Genomic DNA, 25,725 nt, shown 5'->3' on the forward strand with positions numbered 1-25,725 from the left:
TCCCTCAATCCTGAGGATCGTGATCTCTGAAGATATTTCTTTGTACCAGTTTCCATCCCCCACGGTCTTCTGCTATACGCGTAGATTGTATGAACGATGTCTTTGTTGCATGTTTTATGCCATCTGTCCAGCGTATAGGTGCTCGCCCACGCTCCCTCTTTCCAAGCACGTTTCCCAAGATTATGTGCTTTTCAAGGCTTCCTTCTCCACGACGCATAATATGACCAAAGAATTGGAGAATCCTCTGTTGACTTTTTCCCGATAACCTGGTACTGATGTTCAGCTCCTTGAGGATGGATTCGTTGGTTCGAAACGCTGTCCAAGGAATGTGAAGCATTCTTCTCCAGCACCACATCTCAAATGAGTTGATCTTATTCAAATCTGAAGCTGGTAAAATCCACTTTTCAGCACCATAGACGAAGATAGAGAATACCAGTGTCTGTACTAGTCTCATATTTAGCTTTACAGAAATGGAGCGATCCCTCCAAATATGAGATAACTGAAACATGGTGTTCTTGGCCATGGCAATCCTTCTCCTGATCTCTATTTCACAGTTGGTGTTGCTTGTTATAATGGCACCCAGGTACAACATTTCTGAAACCATTTCCATTTCGTTGAAGGCACTGAATTCGTTCAGCTTGCCAGGTCTTAGCATAATTTTTCTCGTTTGGATGTTGATCTGCAAACCCAAACTGATGCCACTAATGCTGATGGCATTAGCAGACGAATGAGATTGAGTGGTGTTTTTAAAAGTAGGAACGATCGCAATATGAAGATAAAGTTTGAATTCAAGATAACAAATCGGGGAAAATATTCATGTATAGATAGGAGAGTTAGGGGTTGGAATAATTTACCTAGGGAGATGTTCAATACATTTCCAATTTCTTTGCAATCATTTAAGAAAAGGCTAGGAAAACAACAGATAGAAAATCTGCCACCTAGGCAAATGCCTTAAATGCATATCAATGTTGATTGATTTGATTTGATAGATATGGGGATCGTGCTGGCCAGAGTAGTTGACGTACAGCTTGGATAGCACGTTGGGTGGCACTGGACACGTATGAACATGCATTGTCCTGTTGGGAAAGCCCATCGCCGTGTTGGTAGCATTACGGGTTGAATGATGGTTTGGGTGTACCATGCAATGTTCAATGTTCCCTCAACGATCAGTAGAGGAGAACGGCCAGTGTAGGATATGGCTCCCCACAACCTCTGGAACACAACTCGTGCAGTACTTATTCTGACTTCGATTTCTTCATCAGATTCTATTCTTGCGTCACTTGCATTAACTATGAAGTAATCATGATACATTATGGATGATGAAGTTAATACACCGAGTACCTGTTGAACCAAAGGCTATGGGAAATGTTTCCAAGTCTGATCCACAATCAGGCATTTACTTTATTTGTAATACAAGAACGAAATATGCACTTCCCTTTTATCATGCTTTATGTGGGATACTATTTTTGCAGTCAGGGAAATATACTGCTACCTCAACTATTTATTATTGTAATGGATTATTTAAGGGTTCTAAAAGCAGGTTACGAGGGTACAAACATGATCAAAAAGCTATTTGCTGATAATATTGTGATTTGAGGAAAGGAGGATGAGAGAGGAATGTTACAACGAGCTTAATACAGAAAACGGAAACAATGAAGAATAAGCAATGAAGATCACTGTGGAGGAAGCAATACAATGGTGATGACAAAAGAAGAGGAGACAGAGAGAAAAAGAAGCAATCAAAATTCAAAAACAATGATACTGACGTTCTGAAAATCTTCAGGTAGACCTACTTACATAACGAATTACCCCAACAAGCGCCAAGGGTGCATATTTTCTACAGCCCCAACTCCTCTGTAGTTCCAGCGTCGAAAAATTCGACATTTAGTTTGACAGAGCGTGATATATGGTGGCATTGTACTGAACTGTGCTCTAAAAAGAATGGTATTTGGAATGGTATATAAAGTCCCACCATTCTAACAAGAACATGTTGACAGTATATCTCTCTGTATCTCTCCAGGTCGGTCTCTTGATCTTTTGCCATGCGGGTGGCCTCGTGTATTCTGAGATTACCCTCTGTGAGTGGGGGACGCAGACGAAGAATACATCCACGGTATCCGCTGCCTGTCGAAGAGGCAACTAAAAGTGTAACACCCCCTGCGGGTGGGGGACGCGGATGTAGAATACACCCCCAGTATCCCCTACCTGTCGTAAGAGGCGACTAAAATGGGCGACCTCGGCGCGGACGTGGATTGCGGTTTGGTATCACGTGTTGAACCCCCTGTGGATGGGAGAGGCTGAAAACATTCACAGGTAATCCCTGCCTGTCGTAGAAGGCGACTAAAAGGGCCATGTGGACATCGGACCCCTCTTATTTTTTATTTTTTATTATTATTATTATTATTATTATTATTATTATTATTATTATTATTATTATTATTTAAGTTTAGTTGTAGACCGATTCAAAATTATTGATGTGCGTGCTGCTCGGAGACGGGCCTCTTACGTATGCGATTACGCTCGAAAGCCCGCTCGTGACCCCGGGAAGCCTGCGGCTGAGAGCACCATGTAGACTACGTATGCATAAGTGTCCGCCTGACAACACAGCTCCCCGCACAGCCGAATGCAAGAAGAACATATTTATTTTAAATTGCTTATTATTTCTTCTCTATATTTATTACTCTGTATACGCTATGGGGTACATGCTATTGCGGGTGATTGGAGGAAGGTAGTCCTAGTGCTCATTGCCTCAGTCATACCGTATTAGGCATGGTCTAACATCGGACCCCGGGCAATACTTGCTTCGACCAGGTGAGTATTGCCTTGGCTGCTTGGTTAGGCTACAGAGGCCCCTGATCGGAATGGGGTGGCATTCGGGGAGGATGTTTTCGGGCATGACGTCGAAACCACTTTCGCGTTCCTCGGGTAGTTCGCTACCCAAGTCTTTAACATTCGATTCCCTAAGTGGGATAACCCCTGGGAACAAGCACAGCGTAATAGTTTGGGTTTCAGCTTCCCTAGGTTCCTGGTTGCTTCCAGAACCGATGGAGAAGATTTCGAGCTTGTCAAATCGATCCTTTTCAGTCGACACATTGACGGTGCATACGGCGAATTTGAGGACCTTGAGAAAATGCACAAAGGTGGTTTGCTACTTAAGACAAGCACTGCGCTCCAAGCAGATCGGTTGCTTAAGTGCGACCACTTTGGCGAAATTCCCGTCAAAGTGGAAGGGCACAAAACCTTGCATCTGGTTCGTAGAATTATCTTCCACCATGATCTCGTTCTGAAAACTTACGATGAATTGATGGAAGACATGAAGCATCGTGGCGTGACAAACGTCCGGCGCATCACGCGCAAAGTCACCGGTGAAGACGTTGCCACGGATGCGTTCATAGTCTCCTTTAAATTGTCAGTGTTCCTAGAGAAAGTCGATATGAGGCCGTACATCCCGTATCCTATGCGATGCTATCAATGCCAGAGATACGGACACATGGTATCTCGTTTTTCGAATCCATCTATGTGTTGTGCGTGTGGAAGAGAAGCTCGTGGTGCGGAAGAGTGCACAAAAGTGAGAAGAAGATCCAGGAGATCAAGACCATGGATGGTCCTTCCTACAAGGAAGCGCACCGTAAGTTTAATTCTCGGAATGCCCCGGCCAAGACATTAGACTTCAGCATGATAGCACAGTCTTTTCCAGGTTCGTCATTTACAACTGAAACACCTTCCCAGAAGATCGCTGCGCCCAAGGCGGCAGTTGCTCCTGTGAGCAACGTCGCAAAGAGAAAAAACTCGAAGGTGGATTCATCCCAGCCTTCGAACACATACAAGTCTGTGCCGGCTAAGGAACCTACGTCGGTACAGCAGGGGAAGAAGACAACGTCTCCTTCCCTCAAGAGGTCGGCGAAAGCCGCGCCTAAGCCGGCGGAGACGGCATCGTTGACCAGGGCTGGGAAATTACTTCCCAGCCTGTCTAAACAAGAATCAACGGTGGGAAAGAAGAACGCCCTTACGAGGCCAGACGCGCAGGTCGCGTATAAGACGTCAACACGAGAGACCTTCACCAGCCCTCTCCGTAGATCATATGACATATTATAATTCAGAATCGTCTTCAATCACGTCTAAGCTCGTGGTGGATAATAATATTCAAACAGTTAAGACTTTGTTGTACAATATAGAGTATCCACTAATAGGAACAGATGAATATGTGCATCAGAACATAACATTTGAATGAAGGAACAACTTCTCTTTTCTTAACCAAGTGATTGCATTCTGGAATAAGAGCTGTGTATGTGAGCACCCATTCATTATGATGTTGAAATAACTTCCAGAACGATCAAAGTAAGGAACAAAGGCAAAGAATTCATGTTACCCTTTGAACAGACGAGCTTGTTTAAGAAGATCAAAGCTTCTTACTGAAATCGTTTCATGTTTCTATTCCTTTAACGCATTTTGTGACTTGCCGATTTACAGTTCCACTCTCTTTTTTCTTTCTTATCTAAAAGCCTGTGTAACAGAAGTAAAAGGACTATCTTTGACAAAGACGTCTTTTTTCAAATAGCTTAAATATCTTCCTTTTGGTAATGAAATTTCTCTGCGTTAAATTTACATTATATGTCCCGGTATATAAGATGAATTGAAATCGATTTATAACTTACCAACCTTCCGGGCCGTACGTTTCATATACCATTGAGAAAAGACGCGTACAGATGATAGATTTATGTACGATGGTGGTGATTATTGTTTTAAGAGGTAGTACAACTGGGCAACCATTCTCTATGTGTATGTTTTGTATTCAGCCCGAAGGCTGGTTTGATCATCCACAGCTCCGCCAACAGCCGTCCTAGATAGTCTAGGTGTCACTGAAGAGGCTTACCAGGGAAATGAGGAGTGGGCTAGTTTCCCGTTGCTTTCCTCGCCGTGCCAGAAGTTGTTTTTGTTTTTGTTATTGAGAGCGAGTAGGCTACATGAGAGTCCCATGGCGAATACTACACCCTTCTGCTCATCTGTTTCCGCAATATGCCGATGAATTCGGAAAATCTTCATCACGTACACTAGCAGGGGAAAAAGGATCTGTCATGGAAGGAAAAAATTTCCCCCGTGTCAGGGATCAAACCTCCTCTTCTCTAGACTGTTAAAATTCTATTTTTTTTTTTTTGGATCGGAGTAGAATAAGAAGAAGTTGAGTTAGGGGAGGTGGAAAATAAGCCTGGCAAGCCCACTGAAATGGATGCACCAACCGACCCTGTGAGCGATATTTTCACACCATTCATATAACAGGGACTGGCTGCGTAGGGGATGGTATTACTAGCATCGCTCATACCTCGGTCACTTTCATATTGTCAAAGCCAAGGTAGAAACTGAGACAGGTCAGTGAAAGTAACAAATGTATTCTAGCCCATACCAGAAGACATAGTGTTCTGTAGACACAAAATTGAAGTGGCCCGATACTACGACAAATGATGTCGGCTAAAGAAAGATAAGGAACACGAAGGGTCTGGACACCTCATACCGTCGGGGTCAGAAAAAAACAAGAGTTGACCAAGGGATGTCAAATAGGATAGATGAAAGTGAGGAGTCTGGCACAAGAGAAAGGAAGCAATGCCAGGATTCAGCTAAGGGCTTAGTGGTCGCTTAGAGTTATGTACGTGAAACGTCTTTCGTGTATTTTACTGTAATTAGAAATAACTTAGTAAACGAAATCACACGTCTTTATATATTCGTTTACACTTTAATTTGCCAAATTTTTATTTTATTTTTAATTTTTCGCAATTTACAAAATGTTATTGAACAATGGTGAATGGTTGAGAATTAACTGATGTATGATTTACAATACGGTGTGTTTTTCCGTTTTCTGCAGGCTCAAGTTTGTGACGCTGCTGTAACCGACTCGTTCGTTCTGTAAATATATTTTTTGTCTTAATGATAAAAATCCAAACATGTTCACGGAAGCTTTATGAGGAGATGAACTAGAAAAGATGCAGCAAACCTTACGTGGAATTCCTTTTAGAGGGTAGATGTGTTCATTGCCATGACCAGGGACCCACCAGCCCACACCCAGAAGTACATTTACATTTATAATCTAAATAGCAAGATACCCGTGCTTCGCTACGGCTTTAAAATGAAAGTTATTATTCAAAGTTTTACATTTTGGAGAGTCCACTGTCAGCTGAGCCTGTAAAATACGTCCTCAGTTCGTACGTCAAACCTATTGGGGGAATGATTATTTATATTATAATCTACCACTCATTTGAACTCGTACGGAAGAATTTGAATGTTTTAAACCTGATTTAACATCTACGACGTAAAAGTGACCAACCTGTGAAATTTTGATTTTGTACGTCGAACAGTAATGGAGGAATGAATCTTTTTATGGGGTGAATATTTTGAAATCTTTATTAACATCTAGGATATAGAAGACCACCCTTCATGAAAAAAGTAATGTTCGTAACTGGAACGCTTTCGGAAGAATGGATATTGTGGTTTTGAGAGTCAACTACCGTCTAAACCAGTTAGTCGAGAAATGTTTTGAAGTATACGGTATTAAACACCTAGGACATTAAAGAAGACCCTTCTCGTAAAATTAAAACTTCGTACGCCAAACGGTTTTGAGGGATGAATCATTTAGTTTACGGAGCTAACCTCATTTGACACTTTCGCGGTGGAACGTTTAAAAATATTTCTTATTTCACACATAGGATACCGCTATTTGGAATTTTGTCTTCGTACGTTAAACCGCTCCGGAGGAAGGAATTAATATGTTTGTTTTCGGATCTTAACCCCCATTTAACTCTGTGAGGGGTTAAATTTGTTTCAAACCTTCTCTTACTTAACTCCTAGGTTATCATTTGACATGTTAACTTCGTAATTTACGGTTTCATATAAACGTATTTTTTGTCAACATTCCTCATCCCCAATCAAAATGCCCTTAGCGGTGTATTGTTTTACTGCTAGTCCTCTTCTTATTTGTATCCTCATTGAAAGAATTCAACTCCTTTTACACTTCCCTTAAGTTGATTATATCCTCCCTCCCCCCCCCCCAACAAAAATGCGTGTTTCTTAATTTTTAAAGGAGATTCCAAATACCTATTTTCACGCCCGTAACATCCTTCGTTTTTGTGACAAGAGTATCTCCATACAAATAAACTAATTTTTCAATTAATTTACCCACCCTTAATTGGATTTTCCGAAAACAAAAGAATGCGTGTTTCTTTTTTAAAGAAGATTCCAAATACAAATGTTAATGTCTGTAACATCTTCAGTTTTTGAGATATAAGTATCCACATTAAAAGAGTTCAACACCTTTTCAGTCTCCCTTTAAGTGGATTTCACAAAAATAAAAAATACACATTTCTTTATTTCTTTACAAGGGATTCCGAATACCAATTTTCACGTCAGTGGTATCTTCAGATTTTGAGATACCGGCACCAGTGTCCTAATAAAAATTGTTCAACCCCTCTTTCAGTCCTCTTTACACCCCTCCAAGTGATTTTTCCGAAAACAAAAAGTATGTGTTACTTTGTTTTTAAAAGTGATTAAATATACCAATTTTTACGTCTGTAACATGTTCCGTTTTTAAGATATACTCATTTTAAAAATTCACCCCTTTGTGAGTCCTGTTCACCCGTTCCCTTAAGTAGGTTTTCCAAAAACAAAACAAAAATACGTGTTTCTTTATTTTTAAAGGAGATTCCAAATACAACTTTTCATCTTCAGTTTTTTAGATACAAGTATCCTAAAAAGTTATTCAACCCCTTTCTCACCTTTTTTCACTCCCTTTAGAGGATTTTTCCGAAAACAACAAATGCATGTTTCCTTTTTTTAAGGGAGATCCCAAATACCAATTTTCAATTCTGTATCATCTTCAGTATTTGATGTATAAGTATCCCCATAAAAAGAATTCAACTAGGTTCAGTTCTCTTCACCCACCCCACTCCTTAAGTGAATTTTCTGAAAACAAAAAGATACATGTTTCTATTTTTAAAGGACATTCCAAATACCAATTTTCATGTCTGTAACAACTTCAGTTTTTTAGATATAGGCCCTAAGTATCCACATAAAAAGAATTCAACTCCTTTTTCAGTCCTTTTTACACCCCTCCCCCCACTGAAGTGCTTTTTCCGAAAACAAATAAATACGTGTTGCTTTTTTAAAAGAGATTAAAAATACCAATTTTCACATCTGTAACATTACGTTTTTGATATATACTGTATATATGTTCATTTTAATAATTTACTCCCTTTAATACTTCTCCTTAAGTGGATTTTCAAAAAACAAATTATGTGCGTTCCTTTACTATTACAGGAGATTCCAAATACCAATTTTCATGTCTGTAACTTGTTACGTTTTTGAGGTATACTAATTTTAAGAATTCACCACCTTTGTCACTCCTGTTCACCATCCCTTAAGTAGATTTTCCGAAAACAAAAAAATACGTGTTTCTTTATTTGTAAAGGAGATTTCAAATACCAATTTTTATTACTGTAACATAGTCAGTTTTTGAGATATAAGTATCCACATAAAAAGTCTTCAACCCTTTTTTTACCTTTTTCACCCCCGTTAACAGGATATTCAAAAAACAAAACAAAATACATGTTTCTTTTTAAAGGAGATTCCAAATACCATTGTTCATGTTTTTTAAACTGTTCAGTTTTCGAGATATAGATACTCATTTTAAAAATTCACACCCTCCCTCCTTTTCATCCCCTTAGCGATGGAATATCCAAAAATCCTCCCTTTGTGAGCACCTACATTGTAATATGAATGTATCCCCAAAATTTCATTTCTTCATGTCCAGTAGTTTTGGCTCGGTGATGATGAATCATTCAGTCAGTCAGGACAAGTTATATACGTATATATATAGATGAAGTGTAGTACATGACATACTTCATTGCTGGATTGCTGGACTACCTAATAGCATTGCTATTGGCTAATATATAATCGCATATGACACCATTCACATGAATGATACGAAATACATTGCGTTCCCAACCCGCGCAGGAAAAGAGCACAAGTAAGTATAGCCTCCTCCACAGTTTTCAAACACCCTGCTACTTGAAAGCAAAACGTGACGTAGATACAACTGAATTAAATCATTGAAATTGTTCTTATAAGTTGATAAAAAGCCGGTGACATTAATAAGACATTCACCGCACGCAGTCATATCAGTACAATAACAGAGGTAATGAATCAACAATGGACAGTTATTGCTGCATCGACTTCGAGCCGCTATCTACTAAGAACAATGTAGTAGGCTGTTTTACTATCCGGCATTCTAAATTAATTCAGATTTTCGCCACTTGCCCACATAGAATGCGCAGGTCACCAGGCCAATCTGTCAGAACAATGGCCCCTTCGAGGATGCACATACTGTCCGCACGGTAAGAAAAAGGTCATTGCACTCGTTTTAGTTCCTAAGTAGACGGTGTGGCAACCTCATGCACCACGCGATGTACGTCGTCGGCGAGAAATAAACATACGGCAGTCATGTCGGCGATGCAAGCCGTGACTCCATGTTGCGTGAACAGGACTGGAGTATTAATGTCTTAATCGATCCTTTTTTGAATCTAGATTCCTCTACGCGTTTCATGTAGGCTTTCGTCCACTTATTAGTCATATAGAGTGTTTTGATGATGATGATGATGATGATGATGATATAGACTTTCAGGGATGCTGGAGAAAGACATATTCATCAATTTGAGATAGGGAACACCGGTCTAGTAATGTCACAATCGCATCTCATAGGCCTACGTCATTTTTCGTAGGTTTCAGGTTTGTTAACGTATGTGAGTTCAACATGATGCGGCTCCCGCCAACTTTTCACACGCTACTTTTGCTGCTCTTTAATCAGAGGTTCCCGGAAAATTAATTAGGAAGCGGAGATCCTGTTGAGTGGCCACCTTATCCGCCTGATCTGATCCCACGTGATTTCTTCTTATGAAGTTATAGGAAGAGTCTTGTTTGCGAGACTCTTGTAGGAACTGAAAAAAAAAAAAAGAGTTCCTGGCAAGAATCTTCACGGCTAGTGACGTTGCTGGAATGACGCCAGAGATGTTCGACCGGATACGCCAGAACATAACTTACTGCGACGTTGTCGAAGCTGTGGAGACGCTGTTTTGAACAGCTGTTATACATGTCTTCGTAGCGTGTGCACGTACTAAAGGTAAATAAAGGTATTACATCTCCACGCAGAGATTATTAAGTTTTCCTTTTTAGATCCCACGGTTGTAAGTGTCCCACAACAAATTTGGTTTATACGCAGCGACTGTGATGTTTCTAGGCCGTAGTTCTCTATCTCTAAATGATGCATGTACTCTTCTCCAGAGTCCCTGAAAGAATGCATTATCATCATCATGGAAACACTCTGTATTTGGAGGTTCTTGAAAAGTATTCCTATAATTCGTCAATTGTTAGTTACAAAACTTTCAACTAAAAACATCTGCAATCACATTTTAATTTCTCTGGTGTTTTCTGATTGGTATCGCGAAGGCAAATGATATTACACCTCGCTCGTCTGTACATGATACCTACACGTCAAGCAACGCCACGCGGTAACTGACTTCCGGCCGCCAAAAGCTTACCTTTAGGTATGCAGCCATCTTGTATTGAAGCCATGAATATTACGTCATCAACCGCGGTCACGTCTTGTGCATTCATCCTTCTACTTCAGCTATTAATGCATAGACCAGGACATGACAAATGTTTTTAAATCTATGAGCCAGCACTCAAACCTAGGAGTCAGATAATGTTTCTAGTACTCGCATCGTTAACATACTGGCGTCTAGCCTTCTGAAAAATAAAACATGGTAGTAAAAGCAATAGGTATTGTGACTTCATGGTTTTATACACTACAACAGATTACCACAAAATGTTAAGACAGCAGGACACTGAACTAAATAAGACATTCCACCTGTATGCAAATTGACGAACCTAGCCATTTGTTGCATACGTATATTTTAATATTGTTCTAAGAAACTTATAAATTTTAAATAGCAAAGTGAACATTGTCGTCAACAACACCAAATTGTACAATTCCTTTGTGCATATTAGTATGAAATTTTAAAGGATTAATTTCTTAAACATTATTTATCTTACCTATCTCAAAAATCAACCTACGGTAATAAATACAGCGAGAGTGCATTCTATTTCACTTTACAACAGCAGCTCTGTTAAAATAATCAATTTAATAGCAAAAGAGATTCTATTTTGATAGTAAAGAAGCATCGCAGGATATTATTAGTACCATTTACATGAGAATTATTTTTTAGTCATTTCTATGTCGGTAATACTTTCTTTACGAGAGTCGTACTCGGCACCCAAACATTCGTATTTAAAATTAATTTTTCTTCTATTGCTTATATAAACTGGCCTTGATTATTATTTAAAATTGTAATAACATTAATATCAAAGCAGAAATCTCCCATGCTTACAAAGATCTCCGCCATCACCTAACCTTAATTCTCTTGTTCAACCAAGTTCGATAAATCATATGGACCGTCAAGGGGTTATGTATTATTACATGCGCTTTGCGATAGTTCAGCGGCACCAAACCGGGAATTACATATATATAGAGAAGGAGATTAAACTCAGATCAAAAGAGGAAGCGCCAAAGAAAGAACTGCAGGCGCCATGGCGACCTGGCGCTCGGGATTTGCCGTGCCCTGGCATAGACCGTCTCTGTATATGAAGGTACTTTTCGAGCTATTATCATTTCTGGCATTACATGAAATACGTCAAATCCAGTTTTTGCCAGAGACACCTTTCCTCAATTTGAATGACGTTTCACCTCAAACGAAACTCCGAAATTTTGGCACAGATATGTGTTCCTCAAGGCATCTCTGCATTATGTAACCTAAGTTCTGAACATAAAAGAATGTCTGTCGCATAAACAAGAATTTCATCCTCAAAGACACTTAACTGAGGACTAATGTGCTTGAGGTAGTAAAACTACCGACATTGAACACCTTCAAATACCACCAGACTGATCCAGGATCGAAGCTGTCAAGTTGGGTTCAGAAGGCCAGCGCCTCAACCGTGTGAGTCACTCAGCGTGCGTACACAAAAACTTGTACTGGACGACAGGGGAGATGTTTTCACGTTAGATTGTAAACTGCGGGTTGCGTAAATCTGATGAAATAGGGGCAAGTGATTCGCCCAGTATATGAATAAAATGTTGATTGTGAAACAAATGTATATCCATGATGTAGTATAAATATGACAAGCAGTAAAAAAAAATGCCTTTCTACGACGACGAACTTTTAAATAATTTTTGCCGTGCTTTAAACCTTCCATGGAAACAAAACAAGTTTTAAATGCCTAAATAAAAATGTATGCATGTGAGGGTTAACGTTTAATAAATTCATATCATTCCTCCGCACCCATCACCTTTTGGACGTAGCCTACTATTTGTCTCTCTCTATATTTGTAGAGTTCCAGACCATTTACTTGATGACTGTTTCTTGAATGTAAAATAAAATATAGGAATTTGACTCGCTAATTTGTACACTGACCAATTCCTAGAGGCTAATAGCCTGGAACTCAAATGAAAATATAAAAATAATTCACAGTATATCTCTGTACCAATTATACCAGCACGAATGAAAATCATCTTTACGCAAATTCTATTTACCACAGACCCTATTTGTAAAGTATTCATGAGTTTCACTTTGCGGTATAATTTCCTGCTTCATGGTGTACACCGATGCTTCATACTAGGCCCATAGACAGAGCGAGGAATATCAATATCAAATCTAAAAGTTCTACATGATTATGAGCATGCAATCTACATAAAGCAAACAAGATTAACCCGCTATATGACTGGCGGCCAGTAAATCGATTTTGCAATCTTCCACAGCAGAGCTTATTCATTTTCCATGAAAGAGTCCTATCTGTGTCATTTATATGTAAACACCGCGATTTGTTGTAATTCCAGCGTTTTACTTTATTTCTGTGATGTGCATTCGAGTGTTACGCAAAGCCCGAATTGTATTTATTTGCATGCATTACGCTTAAATAATAGATTGGAAATTTCATGCTAGTTGTTAATGTAGCGCTTGGTTTTAGTGTGATGGATGCAGTAAACCCAGATTCTTTTCCAATCCGTCTGTACCCATCCAGTACTTAACATGATGTGCTTGCGTTAGTCCTAAAATACACTTTAATACTTTTAAAATAGCAATGAGCTTAGCGTATTAGCACCCAATAGGATAGGATTTTTAATGACACAAAGTGCCCATTGCGAGATGTCATCTAGTAGAACAATGTGTTACAAACAATGTATGTGTGTTCAAGCAGCTGTTGCGTTTCCTTGCCGCTGAAACAAAAATACTCGGATATATTATCTAAACTACTAATAATTGAAGTGGAAGTTTAGCGGTCAATAAAGTTAGGTATAAAAAGGAAAATAGACATGAATTAATGAGCATTTCAAGCCATCCCGCAAACTTAATACATGTACCAGGGAACCTGATCCCCTTAAGATCATTAGACAAATCTAAAATTTGCGAAGCGGCCAGAGGGGGGCATGCTTGGGGAGGGGGTCCAAAATTGGTACTTTCTTTTCTCTTTTCCTTTTTTATTTTCTCTCGTAAAGTGATGACCATTAACTGCCGTGGGTTTCAAAGTTTCCCGAAAGTCAAAATTATTTTTTGACTTCAAGCTCTGAAAGAATTGTGGGTAATTTTCGAGATGTTAAAGAGGTTGTTTATTATTATTTTTTAATATTTGGCCTTTTTTAGTGGCGGGAGTGTCCGTGGACATGTTTGGCTCCGTGGTGCAGGCCTTCCAATTTGACGCCCATGGCTAACCTGCACGTTTGGATGTGAGATGATAATGATAATGAAGTAGAGGGCAAAACCTGGTGTCGTCACATTCAGCAGTCTACTCCTGTCGCTTTACGACAAGGAATCTGCTCAAGCCCTAATGTATTCGTGTGACGAGCGAATCACCATGAACAGCGTCATATGCCCTCAACACTGCAGAGATGTTTGTAATTGAATTCAGACTTTTGGAACTCAATCTAGTGATTAGAAACAGTACGCCTATACCATCATCTTTCCTACCCTGTCGTCCATCGTTCTGATGGTGACTTTTTTTTTTCCACCAACGAGACTAGAACCAGCTAACTACTGTGTCAGACCATACAGACTTCTCACGTGAATGATCATGGCCATCTGATGGACTTTAAAGAGGTAAAGCACTACCTGATTAAAAGTAACCGAACACTTATCTAAAAGTGCACTCAGACCTTACCGGAATCGCGTTCCCTATTATTGGACACTAATATGGGTGGATCCACCCTTCGCCTTTATGACGGCTTTAGCTCTGCTGGGGACACTTTCAATTAGGTGTCTGAATATCTGTGGAGCAATGGCAGCCCATTCTTCCTCAAGAGCCGAAGCCAGAGAAGGACGCTGTGGTCTGGAGCGAAGTCGATGTTCTAATTCATCCCAAAGGTGTTCCATTGGATTCAGGTCGGGACTCTGGGCAGGCCCGTCCATTTTAGGAATGTTATTGTCCACAAGCCATTTCCTAACAGATGCAGCTTTATGATAGGATACATTGTCATGCTGATACAAAGAGCCATCGTCTCCGGACTGGTCCTCCACTGTACGCAGTACACAATGGTTTAAAATGTGATCATTTTCTTCCACATTTAGAAGTTTTCTTAAGTGCAATTAGGGGACCACACTCTAACCACGACCGAGCTCGATAGCTGCAGTCGCTTAAGTGCGGCCAGTATCCAGTATTCGGGAGATAGTAGGTTCGAACCCCACTGTCGACAGCCCTGAAAATGGTTTTCCGTGGTTTCCCATTTTCACACCAGGCAAATGCTGGGGCTGTACCTTAATTAAGGCCACGGCCGCTTCCTTCCTACTCCTAGCCCTTCCCTGTCCCATCGTCACCATAAGACCTATCTGTGTCGGAGCGACGTAAAGCAATTAGCAAAAAAAAACTCTAACCACGAAAAACATCCCCATACCATAACACTACCTCCTCCGTATTTCACTGTTGGCACTGCATATGATTGCAGGTAACGTTCTCCAGGCATTCGCCAAACCCAAACCCTTCCATTAGATTTCCACACGGCATGGCGTGATTCATCACTCCAATTTGCTCGTTTCTAGTCACACTCCGTCCAGTGGCGTCGCTGTTTACACCATCTCAAGCGTCGCTTAGCACTGACTACAGAAATGTTTGGCTTATGAGCAGCAGCTCGACCATTGTATCCCATTCTTGTGAACCCCCGACGCACAGTCATTGTGCTAGTTGTACTACTGGTAGCACTTTGGAACTCACGAGTGATTCCTTCCTCTGATTTCTAGCGATTTTACACAACCACCCTCCGCAATGCTTGACGGTCCCTGTCCGTCATTAAATGACGATTGTTCCTTCACGTTTTCACTTCACAATCACATCACAAACAGTCGACTTTGGCATCTTTAGAAGGGCTGAAATATCCCTGATAGATTTGTTACTCAGGTGACATCCAATGACTAAACCACGATCGAAGTAATTGAAGCTGTTACTGCTTCTCTACTGACAACACAATACTCCCCGCCTCCTTTTATACTGGCGGGTCCGCCTCTCGTGACATCTAGGGTTCAATTTCTCATTACATAGGGGTGTCCGGATACTTTCGAAATCAAATTGTAAAACTGAAAATAGATATGAATTAATGAGGCACATCCAAGTGCCCTATAATCTTAATGTTTTAACTTGATATCAGAAAATTTAACTAGACCCGTAAAACAGAGTGAGGAATATCAATATAAAATCCAAAACTCCATGATTATACCATACAATCTGCAATACATGAAACAAACAATATTAACCCTCTATATGGCCCATGTCTGGCGGTCAGTAAATTGATTTTGCAATTTCCCACAGTAGCGCTTATTCAAAATAGGTTTCCAAAACTCCCTGATGGTGAGGGAAGTCACTGCGGGTACTCGATACTAATAAATGTAAATAGAAGTTTAACAGGGGATCGAAATTGGAGCGCAGAATCAAAACAGCGTAAGTTCAAAAGCGTAACTATCTTTTTCTCAATTGAGCTAGTGGATGTGCGGTTTGGGGGTTACGTAGCTGTCAGCTTGCACTCGTGAGATATGGGTTCGAACCCCATTGTCGGCTCCCCTGAATATGGTTTTCCATTGTTTCCCATTTTCCCACCAGGCAAATGCTGGGGCTGTACCTTAATCAAGCCAAAGGTTGATTCCTTCCCCCTCCTATCCCTTTCCTATCCCATCGTAACTATAAGACCTACCTGTGTCGATGCGACGTAAAGCAAATTTGTAAAAAATAAATAAATAAATAAATAAATAAATAAATAAATAAATAAATAAATAAATAAATAAATAAATAAATAAATAAATAAATAAATAAATAAAGCTATCTGCCATGACAAGATAAATCTGAAGACCATTCAGACTGATAAAGAACAGAAAACAGCTTGAATTCAATTTTCCAGATACGTTAACCCGTTGAGACTGGATACGGTATCGGTACTCTATTGTTATACGGCGTGGGTTTATTGAAGGCATAGAAGCTAAATTTCTTAGCAACTCAACTTACAGATAGTCTAATTCGAAATCTTATAATACAACGCACCCGAACGTATATATATTGTCTATATTTACCATGCGAGTTGGCCGTGCGGTTAGGGGCGCGTGCCTGTGAGCTTGCCTCCGGAAGATAGTAGGTTCGAACCCCACTGTCGGCAGCTCTGAAAAAATGGTTTTCCGTGGTTTCCGATTTTCACACCAGGCACATGCTGGGGTTGTACTTTAATGAAGGCCATGGCTGCTTCTTTCCCACTCCTAGTCCTTTCCTATCCCATCATCGCCATAAGACCTATCTGTTTCGGTGCGTCGTAAAGCAAATAGCAAAATATATACCGGTATATATATTTATGTATTTATTTCATGTTATATTTTAGATTCCACGAATAATCTGCAAACCGGATAACCCACACACGAATAATCAGTTTACTGTATTAGCTAAGGCATATGAACTTATGAAGAACAGTTGACCTGTAAAATCCATCCTACCGAGCTCGATAGCTGCTGTCGCTTAAGTGCGGCCATTATCCAGTATTCGGGAGATAGTAGGTTCGAACCCCACTGTCGGCAGCCCTGAAAATGGTTTTCCGTGGTTTCCCATTTTCACACCAGGCAAATGCTGGGGCTATACCTTAATTAAGGCCACGGCCGCCTCTTTCCCACTCCTAGCCCTTCCCTGTCCCATCGTTGCCATAAGACCTATCTGTGTCAGTGCGACGTAAAGCAATTTAAAAAAAAATCCATCCTTCCCTCTGGTAATCACAAATTGCACATTCCGGCTATCTCGGACTTTCACGACAACATTCCAAAATAAGTTTTCGATCAGTTCTTGGTAAATTGGAGTGGGACATAGCACAAGTGTACTAGAAGATAATTATCCTCCACTCGAATTATCTTCCACATTAAAAATGTTCATTAGGGGGTCATTAATCGATCCCATGGCACTACAGCCCTTGAAGGGCCTTGGCCTACCAAGCAACCGCTGCTCAGCCCGAAGGCCTGCAGATTACGAGGTGTCGTGTGGTCAGCACGACGAATCCTCTCGGCCGTTATTCTTGGCTTTGTAGACCGGGTATGGGGCCATTGGCTGTAATAATTAAACATAGTGGAACAAACAAGGCTCTCCCTCTTCTATCCACTTTTACAGCGAGTGGGGACAGTGATACTGTCGGGGTGAGTGAGATCAGTAATGATATTCCCCCTCTCCCTAATCCAATCAGGACATCCGAAGTCGGAAGTACGCACAAGCAATGTTATCTATCGCTGGTAATCAGGGATCAATTAGCGGCTGACAAGTGTCGTCTAGTGCGGCTTTCACAGCTGTTTACCGCTAAAGTTTATTACATTACTATTTGTTGACGAGTCAATAATATATTTTACTCTGGAAGAATCTTTGGAAATTATGTTAGGTGATGATGATGATCATCTGAAGTACAGGGTGATTTATATAAACCGTTTTCAAAACGACCCCATTTTCATCTGATAGCAAATAGGAGCATGCGATTCCTTTCTAATTGTGAAGAAAATCAGGGATTCACTGCCCAACATGTGCTAACAATACGCAAGTTTCCACGGGTCTGGGCGTTGCCTGTGATTACCTCAGGCATCCCACCGAGGCGGGGGAGCGGGCACTCGGCTGCACAGACTGGTGGCTAGCGAGAGCAGGTGCCGAGCGCTGTGCTCGGCTGCACAGACTGGTGGCTAGCGAGAGCAGGTGCTGAGCGCTGCGCTCGGCTGCACAGACTGGTGGCTAGCGAGAGCAGGTGCTGAGCGCTGCGCTCGGCTGCACAGACTGGTGCCTAGCGAGAGCAGGTGCAGAGCGCTGCGCTCGGCTGCACAGACTGGTGCCTAGCGAGAGCAGGTGCCGAGTGCTGCGCTCGGCTGCACAGACTGGTGCCTAGCGAGAGCAGGTGCTGAGCGCTGCGCTCGGCTGCACAGGCGGGTGCCTAGCGAGAGCAGGTGCTGAGCGCTGCGCTCGGCCGCACAGACTGGTGCCTAGCGAGAGCAGGTGCCGAGCGCTATGCTCAGCAGCACAGACTGGTGCCTAGCGAGAGCAGGTGCTGAGCGCTGCGCTCGGCTGCACAGACTGGTGCCTAGCGAGAGTAGGTGTCGAGCGCTGCGCTCGGCTGCACAGACTGGTGCCTAGCGAGAGCAGGTGCTGAGCGCTGCGCTCGGCTGCACAGACTGGTGCCTAGCGAGAGCAGGTGCTGAGCGCTGCGCTCGGCTGCATAGACTGCTGGCTAGCGAGAGCAGGTGCTGAGCGCTGCGCTCGGCTGCACAGACTGGTGAAGAGCGAGAGTAGGTGTCGAGCGCTGTGCTCGGCCGCACAGACTGGTGCCTAGCGAGAGCAGGTGCCGAGTGCTGCGCTCGGCTGCACAGACTGGTGCCTAGCGAGAGCAGGTGCCGAGCGCTGTGCTCAGCAGCACAGACTGGTGCCTAGCGAGAGCAGGTGCCGAGCGCTGTGCTCAGCAGCACAGACTGGTGCCTAGCGAGAGCAGGTGCTGAGCGCTGCGCTCGGCGGCACAGACTGGTGCCTAGCGAGAGCAGGTGCAGAGCGCTGCGCTCGGCTGCACAGACTGGTGCCTAGCGAGAGCAGGTGCTGAGCGCTGCGCTCGGCTGCACAGACTGCTGGCTAGCGAGAGTAGGTGCTGAGCGCTATGCTCGGCGGCACAGACTGGTGCCTAGCGACAGCAGGTGCTGAGCGCTGCGCTCGGCTGCACAGACTGGTGTCTAGCGAGAGCAGGTGCTGAGCGCTATGCTCGGCGGCACAGACTGGTGCCTAGCGACAGCAGGTGCTGAGCGCTGCGCTCGGCTGCACAGACTGGTGTCTAGCGAGAGTAAGTGCCGAGCGCTGCGCTCGATTATGTTGGTTCCACTGTGTTCAGAATGGAACTGCGTTACCTATGAGTAGTATATGAGGAACACCATGGGTCTACGTTGCCTGTGATTAGTACCATTATGCCCCGTTCCCACGGAGCGTGACACGCTTGAGTCGATTACGCTTTCGTAAGCAACTACCCGTGTGAACTCGGTGTAGTAAGCTTGTCGATGACGTCAAGCAGCTCACGATTCGGTCGTGAAAGGATCAAAGATGTTTGATTTTCAGGTGTGAGCCACCTGACTTTGGTGAACCAAGGTGTCTAGTAAGCTTGTTTTAAGATTTAGTGACAATGGCACTACACGATTTTTGGAACTATACTAAGTGGAGCCTGTTCTGTACAGTGCAATATTAGATGAGGATCGGGATCGTGATGAGCGGGCACAGTGGCTAAACGAATATCTGATACCCTAAGTAGGCCGATACCAGGATCTGGACCAAAGGAAATAATAGTGAAATTTAAAAACTTCAGAAGTTTTTCTTTTGAGGAATTAATGAAAATATCTGATAGTAAGAGATCAGGAAAGTGTACCAATAAAGTATACACACCTAAAGCTGCTTGGTTTATAAAAATGAACTCTTTCATTCGACGCCCTGGATAAACTGCAAAACATATCCACAACAGCTGCACATATCGCAGCAAAGGAGGAGGATAGTTACGACCATTTCGGGAAATACATAGCATCATGACTGCTACAGTTTAAAAACAAAAGATGCTATTATGTTGCAACAAGAAATTATAAGTTTAATTACCAAGAGAATGTATGAATCGTCTTCTGAAAATAATCCATCAGACCTAGTATGTCTTGCAGTGATGGAGGAGATTCTGAAAACGTGTATACTCCTCCCTTCGACGAGAAGGAATATTCATAGTTAAATTCCTAATAGGCCTACAGACTATGCAGTTTTGATTATTTATTGATGTTTTAACAGTAAATGTGTATGATTTTAAATATTTCATAACACTATAATGTATTATTAGTTTCATAATATAGTCTATTAGTGGAACTAAGAAAATTCGTAGGTTTGATTTTGATGAAATACTTTTTTCATGTTTACTTAAATGAATAAAAGTACTTGAGAGCTGTAGATCACAGATGTACAGTACCGGTCAAAAGTTTAGGACCACATTGAAAAATCATGAAGTTCCATCTAGAACCTACAATTTTGCTACTAGACCTCTGTATTTTTTTCCTGAGCTCTTGCATGTAATATGATATACATCGCCTGGTTTCAGTGATTTACGCCAAGTATTGTATAAGTTATACAATTTTAAATGTTATAAGGTCGCGTCAGAAAGTCAACATTTTTGGAAATATTATGTACTGTATCCTCTAATTGGTTTCAAGTATCACCACCAAGATTCTTGTAGAGACTTAGCAATAGTTAAGGGTCATTTAAGTATAAATATGAAAATTCCGAAGAAAAAAATGCGGCACCCATTTTTGTGTTTTTTTTTTCAAACTAGTGCTAAAATTGTCAATTTTTCCTTGTCCTTGTCATAGGTCTCAGTGTGAACTATCGACATCAGAAATGTATTCTTGGATGCCATCCACAGAGTGCAAATGAAACTATCAGGGCAGATAAGTTTGACGCCGACAGCTCACACTCAGACCTTGGGCCATACATGAAAAAGGCAAAGAAAAATCAACAATTTTGGCCCTGGTTCAAAAAAATAAAACACGAAAAACAAAAACCGGTGCCGCATATTTTCGGAATTTTTATATTTATACTGAAATGGCCCCCACCTATTCCTAAGTCTACAGAAAAATCTTGTTGGTGATACTTGCAACCAATTAGAGTATTCAGTACATTATATTACCTAAATTTTTGATTTTTTGTTGTGACCTTCCAAGAGTTAAAAATTCATAACTTCTACAGTACTTGAACTAACTCATTGAAATCAGGCGACATATATATCCTATTAGATGAGAGATATCAGAAAGAAAATTACAGAGGTCTAGTGGCACAATTTTATGTTCTAGATGACATTTCGTGATTTCTTTATGTGGTCCTAAATATTTGACCGGTACTGTACATGATAAATGAGCTAATCGTGTTTTTAGGAGCACGAAAAAAGGATTCGAATGTTTTAAACTCGTTTTATACCACGGAAAGGATGTTCAGGAGAGAGTACGTTGTGCGCGAACCTTCTAAGAAAGGCACAATACTGATTATAGTGAGAAAGTTGTGAACAACTGGGTCTTTGTTGAATGAGTCTGACAAGCATCGCACATCTTGTTTGGCAGACATGCTTCGGTCTCCTAAGAAATTGTTACGTCGTTTGTCTCTGAGTATTCGTATTCCATATTTTAATAAACGACCAATGTAAAGAGTTACAGGAACCACATGGTTTTTAGATTTTACTGTACGGCTACCTGCAATTTTGAACATTAGGTGGTTCACGGATGAGGCCTGGTTCCAGTTGACTGGTTACGCGAATTCTCAAAATATCCTTATTTGGACCACACAGAAACCACACGATACCTAGACTATTCATGAAAGACCCCTGCACCCACACAGGGTTGGAGTTTGGTGTGCGGTCTCGGCAAACCGAATAGTGGCTCAATCCTTCTTCTCAGATACAGTGAGCACATACCTGTACAAGAATAATTTCATCCATTTTATCGAGCGAATAGACGGCGCTGAGCTAACTCAGGGTTGTTTTCAGCAAGACGGCGTGAATTTCCACACGTCAACTGAGTCTCTGACTCTGATCAATAGATTCTTTGAGGACAGATTAACCTCTAAGAGTTTGTGGCGTTCAAGATCACCGGACTTAAAGACACCAGATTATATGATAGAAACAGATAAATGAATTCCGCAAATCACCCATTATCACCTCCAATAGACTCGTATCCAAGTTTCTGGGCGTTAAAATTACGGTGATCAAACATCCCGCATTTTTCCTTAGGAGTAGGCTTCGTATAGACACTTTAAGAGCTGAATTTCAGGTGAAAATAAATTCCTATGTGGGATGTAAATGATTTATAAAAGAGTGTGAAAGACAGAGAGGTGTTAGAACGTGCAAGGAGAAGCAATAAACACAAATTCTTTAAGAAATAATACTTTAGTAAACAATAACTAACATGTGAAGTACTGTCGAAACAAGAACGAGAAAGGATTACAAGTACTTATTCTAATTAATTTGCAGTAATTTGACTAGTATTTTACAGCTAAATGAATCCCTCATTTCTAGCTTTCCTGTCCGTGTTTCTTTCATATTTAAAGTTGATCGCCTTGATTAGAAGGGACACACATTTTGAATAGAAAAGACAGTGTCTAAAGTAAGTCATTTTATACTTAATTCACCAGAATGTGTTCTCTACGTGTTGCCAGCCAACCCCCGCAAACAACGTCGAGAACGAACGACGTTCACGCGTGCGCAGTTGGACGTACTGGAGGCGCTGTTCGCCAAGACGCGGTACCCGGACATCTTCATGCGGGAGGAGGTGGCGCTGAAGATCAACCTCCCAGAGTCCAGAGTTCAGGTGAGTAGTGTACTATAGACAAACCAGTTTTAAGCAGATTAGCTTCAAACTTTGCTCAAACGTGCACCCAAATATTGTTCATAATCTTTAGTATTCCGTTGTAAAATGGTTGAAAACTCTCAGAAATGTTTTGAGTCAACGCATCGAAAAACCAACTATTTTAAAATGCTACTGTATGCCACATATTAACAAAAATGTTGTTAAAATATACGCTTCTAATAAAAAACAAAATATTACGAATTATTCCTTTGACCTCCGTAAGCTTATAAACCACGTTCAAATGGGAAAACCACCGAGCTCGATAACTGCAGTCGCTTAAGTGCGGGCAGTATCCAGTATTCGGGAGATAGTAGGTTCGAACTCCACTGTCGGCAGCCCTGAAGATGGTTTTCCGTGGTTTCCCATTTTCACACCAGGCAAATACTCTCTCTACCTTAATTAAGGCCAGGGCCGCTTCCTTCCCAGTCCTAGCCCTTTCCTGTCCCATCGTCGCCATAAGATATATCTGTGTCGGTGCGACGTAAAGCAAATAGCAAATAGGTAAACCAAAAAGTGTGCACCTGGATCATTAGAAAATACTACTTTTAATAAGAGAACTTTTTTGAAAAAGTCATAATTCGAAAGCCAATTGCTCAATGCAAATCAATTTTTATTTTTCTCCATTTACAAAATATTAACTGTCTCGCCAGGTTTGGTATAACGCATGCTAAAATTAACGACAGAAAATTCAGTAGGGTCACCCCATTAAATATTAATTAATAGTATCATACAGTAGACATTTATAGATTACACACGTTTCATATGAAATTTTAAAATTACATTTTAAAACAAAACTCCTTGAGAACTTGTTTAAAAGTTAAAGTCGGATATTGCAGGATTCATTCCTAGATTTTTTTTATATCCTCAATATGCTAGTCTATAAACATCCCACGTAAATAATCTTTGGTATCTGAAGCTGAAATATCTATTTTTTAAATATTAAGTGCCAAGGAGAAGAAAGCACTGAAAATATCAACTAGTTAATGAATGGCATATATAATGCCCCAAACTCATTAACATTGACATTTCTCATGGTTTTATGATCAAAACCGGTCTAGAAAGCCAAGAATAACGGCCGAGAGGATTCGTCGTGCTGACCACACGACACCTAGTAATCTGTAGGCCTTCGGGCTGAGCAACTGTCGCTTGGTAGGCCAAGGCCCTTCAAGGGCTGTAGCGCCATGGGGTTTTTATGATCAAAAAGTGTAGAAATTAAACAAGTTCAAATTCGTCAAATATGGAGCATTATTAAGAGTAAATTTGGTATAATATTACAAAAATAGAGCTTCCGTGGCTCAAGCGGCAGCACGCCGGCCTCTCGCCGCTGGGTTCCGTGGTTCAAATCCCCGTCACTCCATGTGAGATTTGTGCTGGACAAAGCGGAGGCGGGGCAGGTTTTTCTCCGGGTACTCCGGTTTTCCCTGTCATACTCCATTCCAACCTGTCATTCATTAATCATTGCCCCAGAGGAGTGCGACAGGCCTCGGCAGCCGGCACAATTCTTATCCTCGCCGCTAGATAGAGGCTTCATTCATTCCATTCTTGACTCGGTCGAATGACTCGAAACAGGACGTGGTTTTTCATTTTCATTACAAAAATAAAATAGCATAGTAAATACTTAGTAGTAATGGTGGAGAGTAGCCTATTGTTTAAAGGGAAAGGACGAGATATTTTACATCTGAACCTCTTTAAAGTAATCATGTGAGGAAGAGTTAGTGATCAGACCCTTCGGAGAATGAAGGTATCTATAAAATAAAGGGGTGTACCATGAAAATTTTGACATTGCTGTAAGCCCACGTTGGCGGGTTTGATCTCGGCTCCGTCTGGTGGTGTTGGAAATTGCGCAAATACTCCAGCCTCGTGTCAGCAGATTTACTGACACGGAAAATATTCAACTACTGTATTTCATATTTGAAAGGATTGTTCTATTTCAGTAACGCTGAATATTTAATTTCCATGTAAAGGTCAAAATTCAATATTTCCAAAATTCAGCAACTGAAACAACTTTTTCATTTGCTTCTGAGATATCCTGATTTCTGCATAATTTCTGAATCTCCTGGAAACCAGAAGATATGCTTGTTCTTGCATGTCTCCACATTCATACTCAGTAGCGCTTCTTGCCGGAAGAAGTACCCACTTCTGAAGGTTCGTCTTGCACCTCGAAACGCCGGTTCTAAGTCAATCAATCAATCAATCAATCAATCAATCAATCAATCAATCAATCAATCAATCAATCAATCAATCAATCAATCAATCAATCAATCAATCAATCAATCACCACTGATCTGCATTTAGGGCTGTCGCTCAGGTGATACTCCAGATGGCGTAAGGGAGATTTCCTCCAGCAGTTAACTCTATCTTAACTTCCATACCTGGGCTGTCTGGAAGTTAATCCCTTCACCTTTTGAGACGATCATTTTCTTGGTATCTTAGAGCTTAAGATCTAGTGAAGAAGCTATTCCAGAATTCCAGCCGGCTATCAGAAAGACAGTGGTCTTATAGAAGATGAAGCCGAAGACGAGGTTAGTCCAAACTCTAGTAATTTCTGTCTTCTCACCAAGTGAGTAGCTGCACGGTTTGGGTGGCGTAGCTGTCACCTTGCATTCGGGAGATACTGGGTTCGATCCCCACTGTAAACGGCCCTGAATATCGTTTTCCGTGGTTTCCCATTTTCATACCACTCAAATGCTGGGGCTATAGGCTACCTTAATCATTGTCACGGTCGGTTCCATCCCACTCCCACCCCTTTCCTATCCCA

The 25,725-nt window shown here is 41.3% G+C and overlaps 1 protein-coding gene across 1 annotated transcript in view; it reads left to right on the forward strand.

The window, feature by feature from the left end:
* The window catches only part of LOC136876978 (homeobox protein OTX2-like), a 257,983-nt gene that overhangs the window by 158,216 nt on the left and 74,042 nt on the right, over positions 1 to 25,725 (forward strand). Inside the window, exon 4 of the mRNA XM_067150752.2 lies at positions 22,777 to 22,928. Coding sequence (XP_067006853.2) covers positions 22,777 to 22,928 — 152 coding nt within the window. The remainder of the gene's footprint in view (positions 1 to 22,776; positions 22,929 to 25,725) is intronic.

The sequence above is a fragment of the Anabrus simplex genome, chromosome 7 (assembly GCF_040414725.1).
Source record: "Anabrus simplex isolate iqAnaSimp1 chromosome 7, ASM4041472v1, whole genome shotgun sequence".
NCBI lineage: Eukaryota > Metazoa > Arthropoda > Insecta > Orthoptera > Tettigoniidae > Anabrus > Anabrus simplex.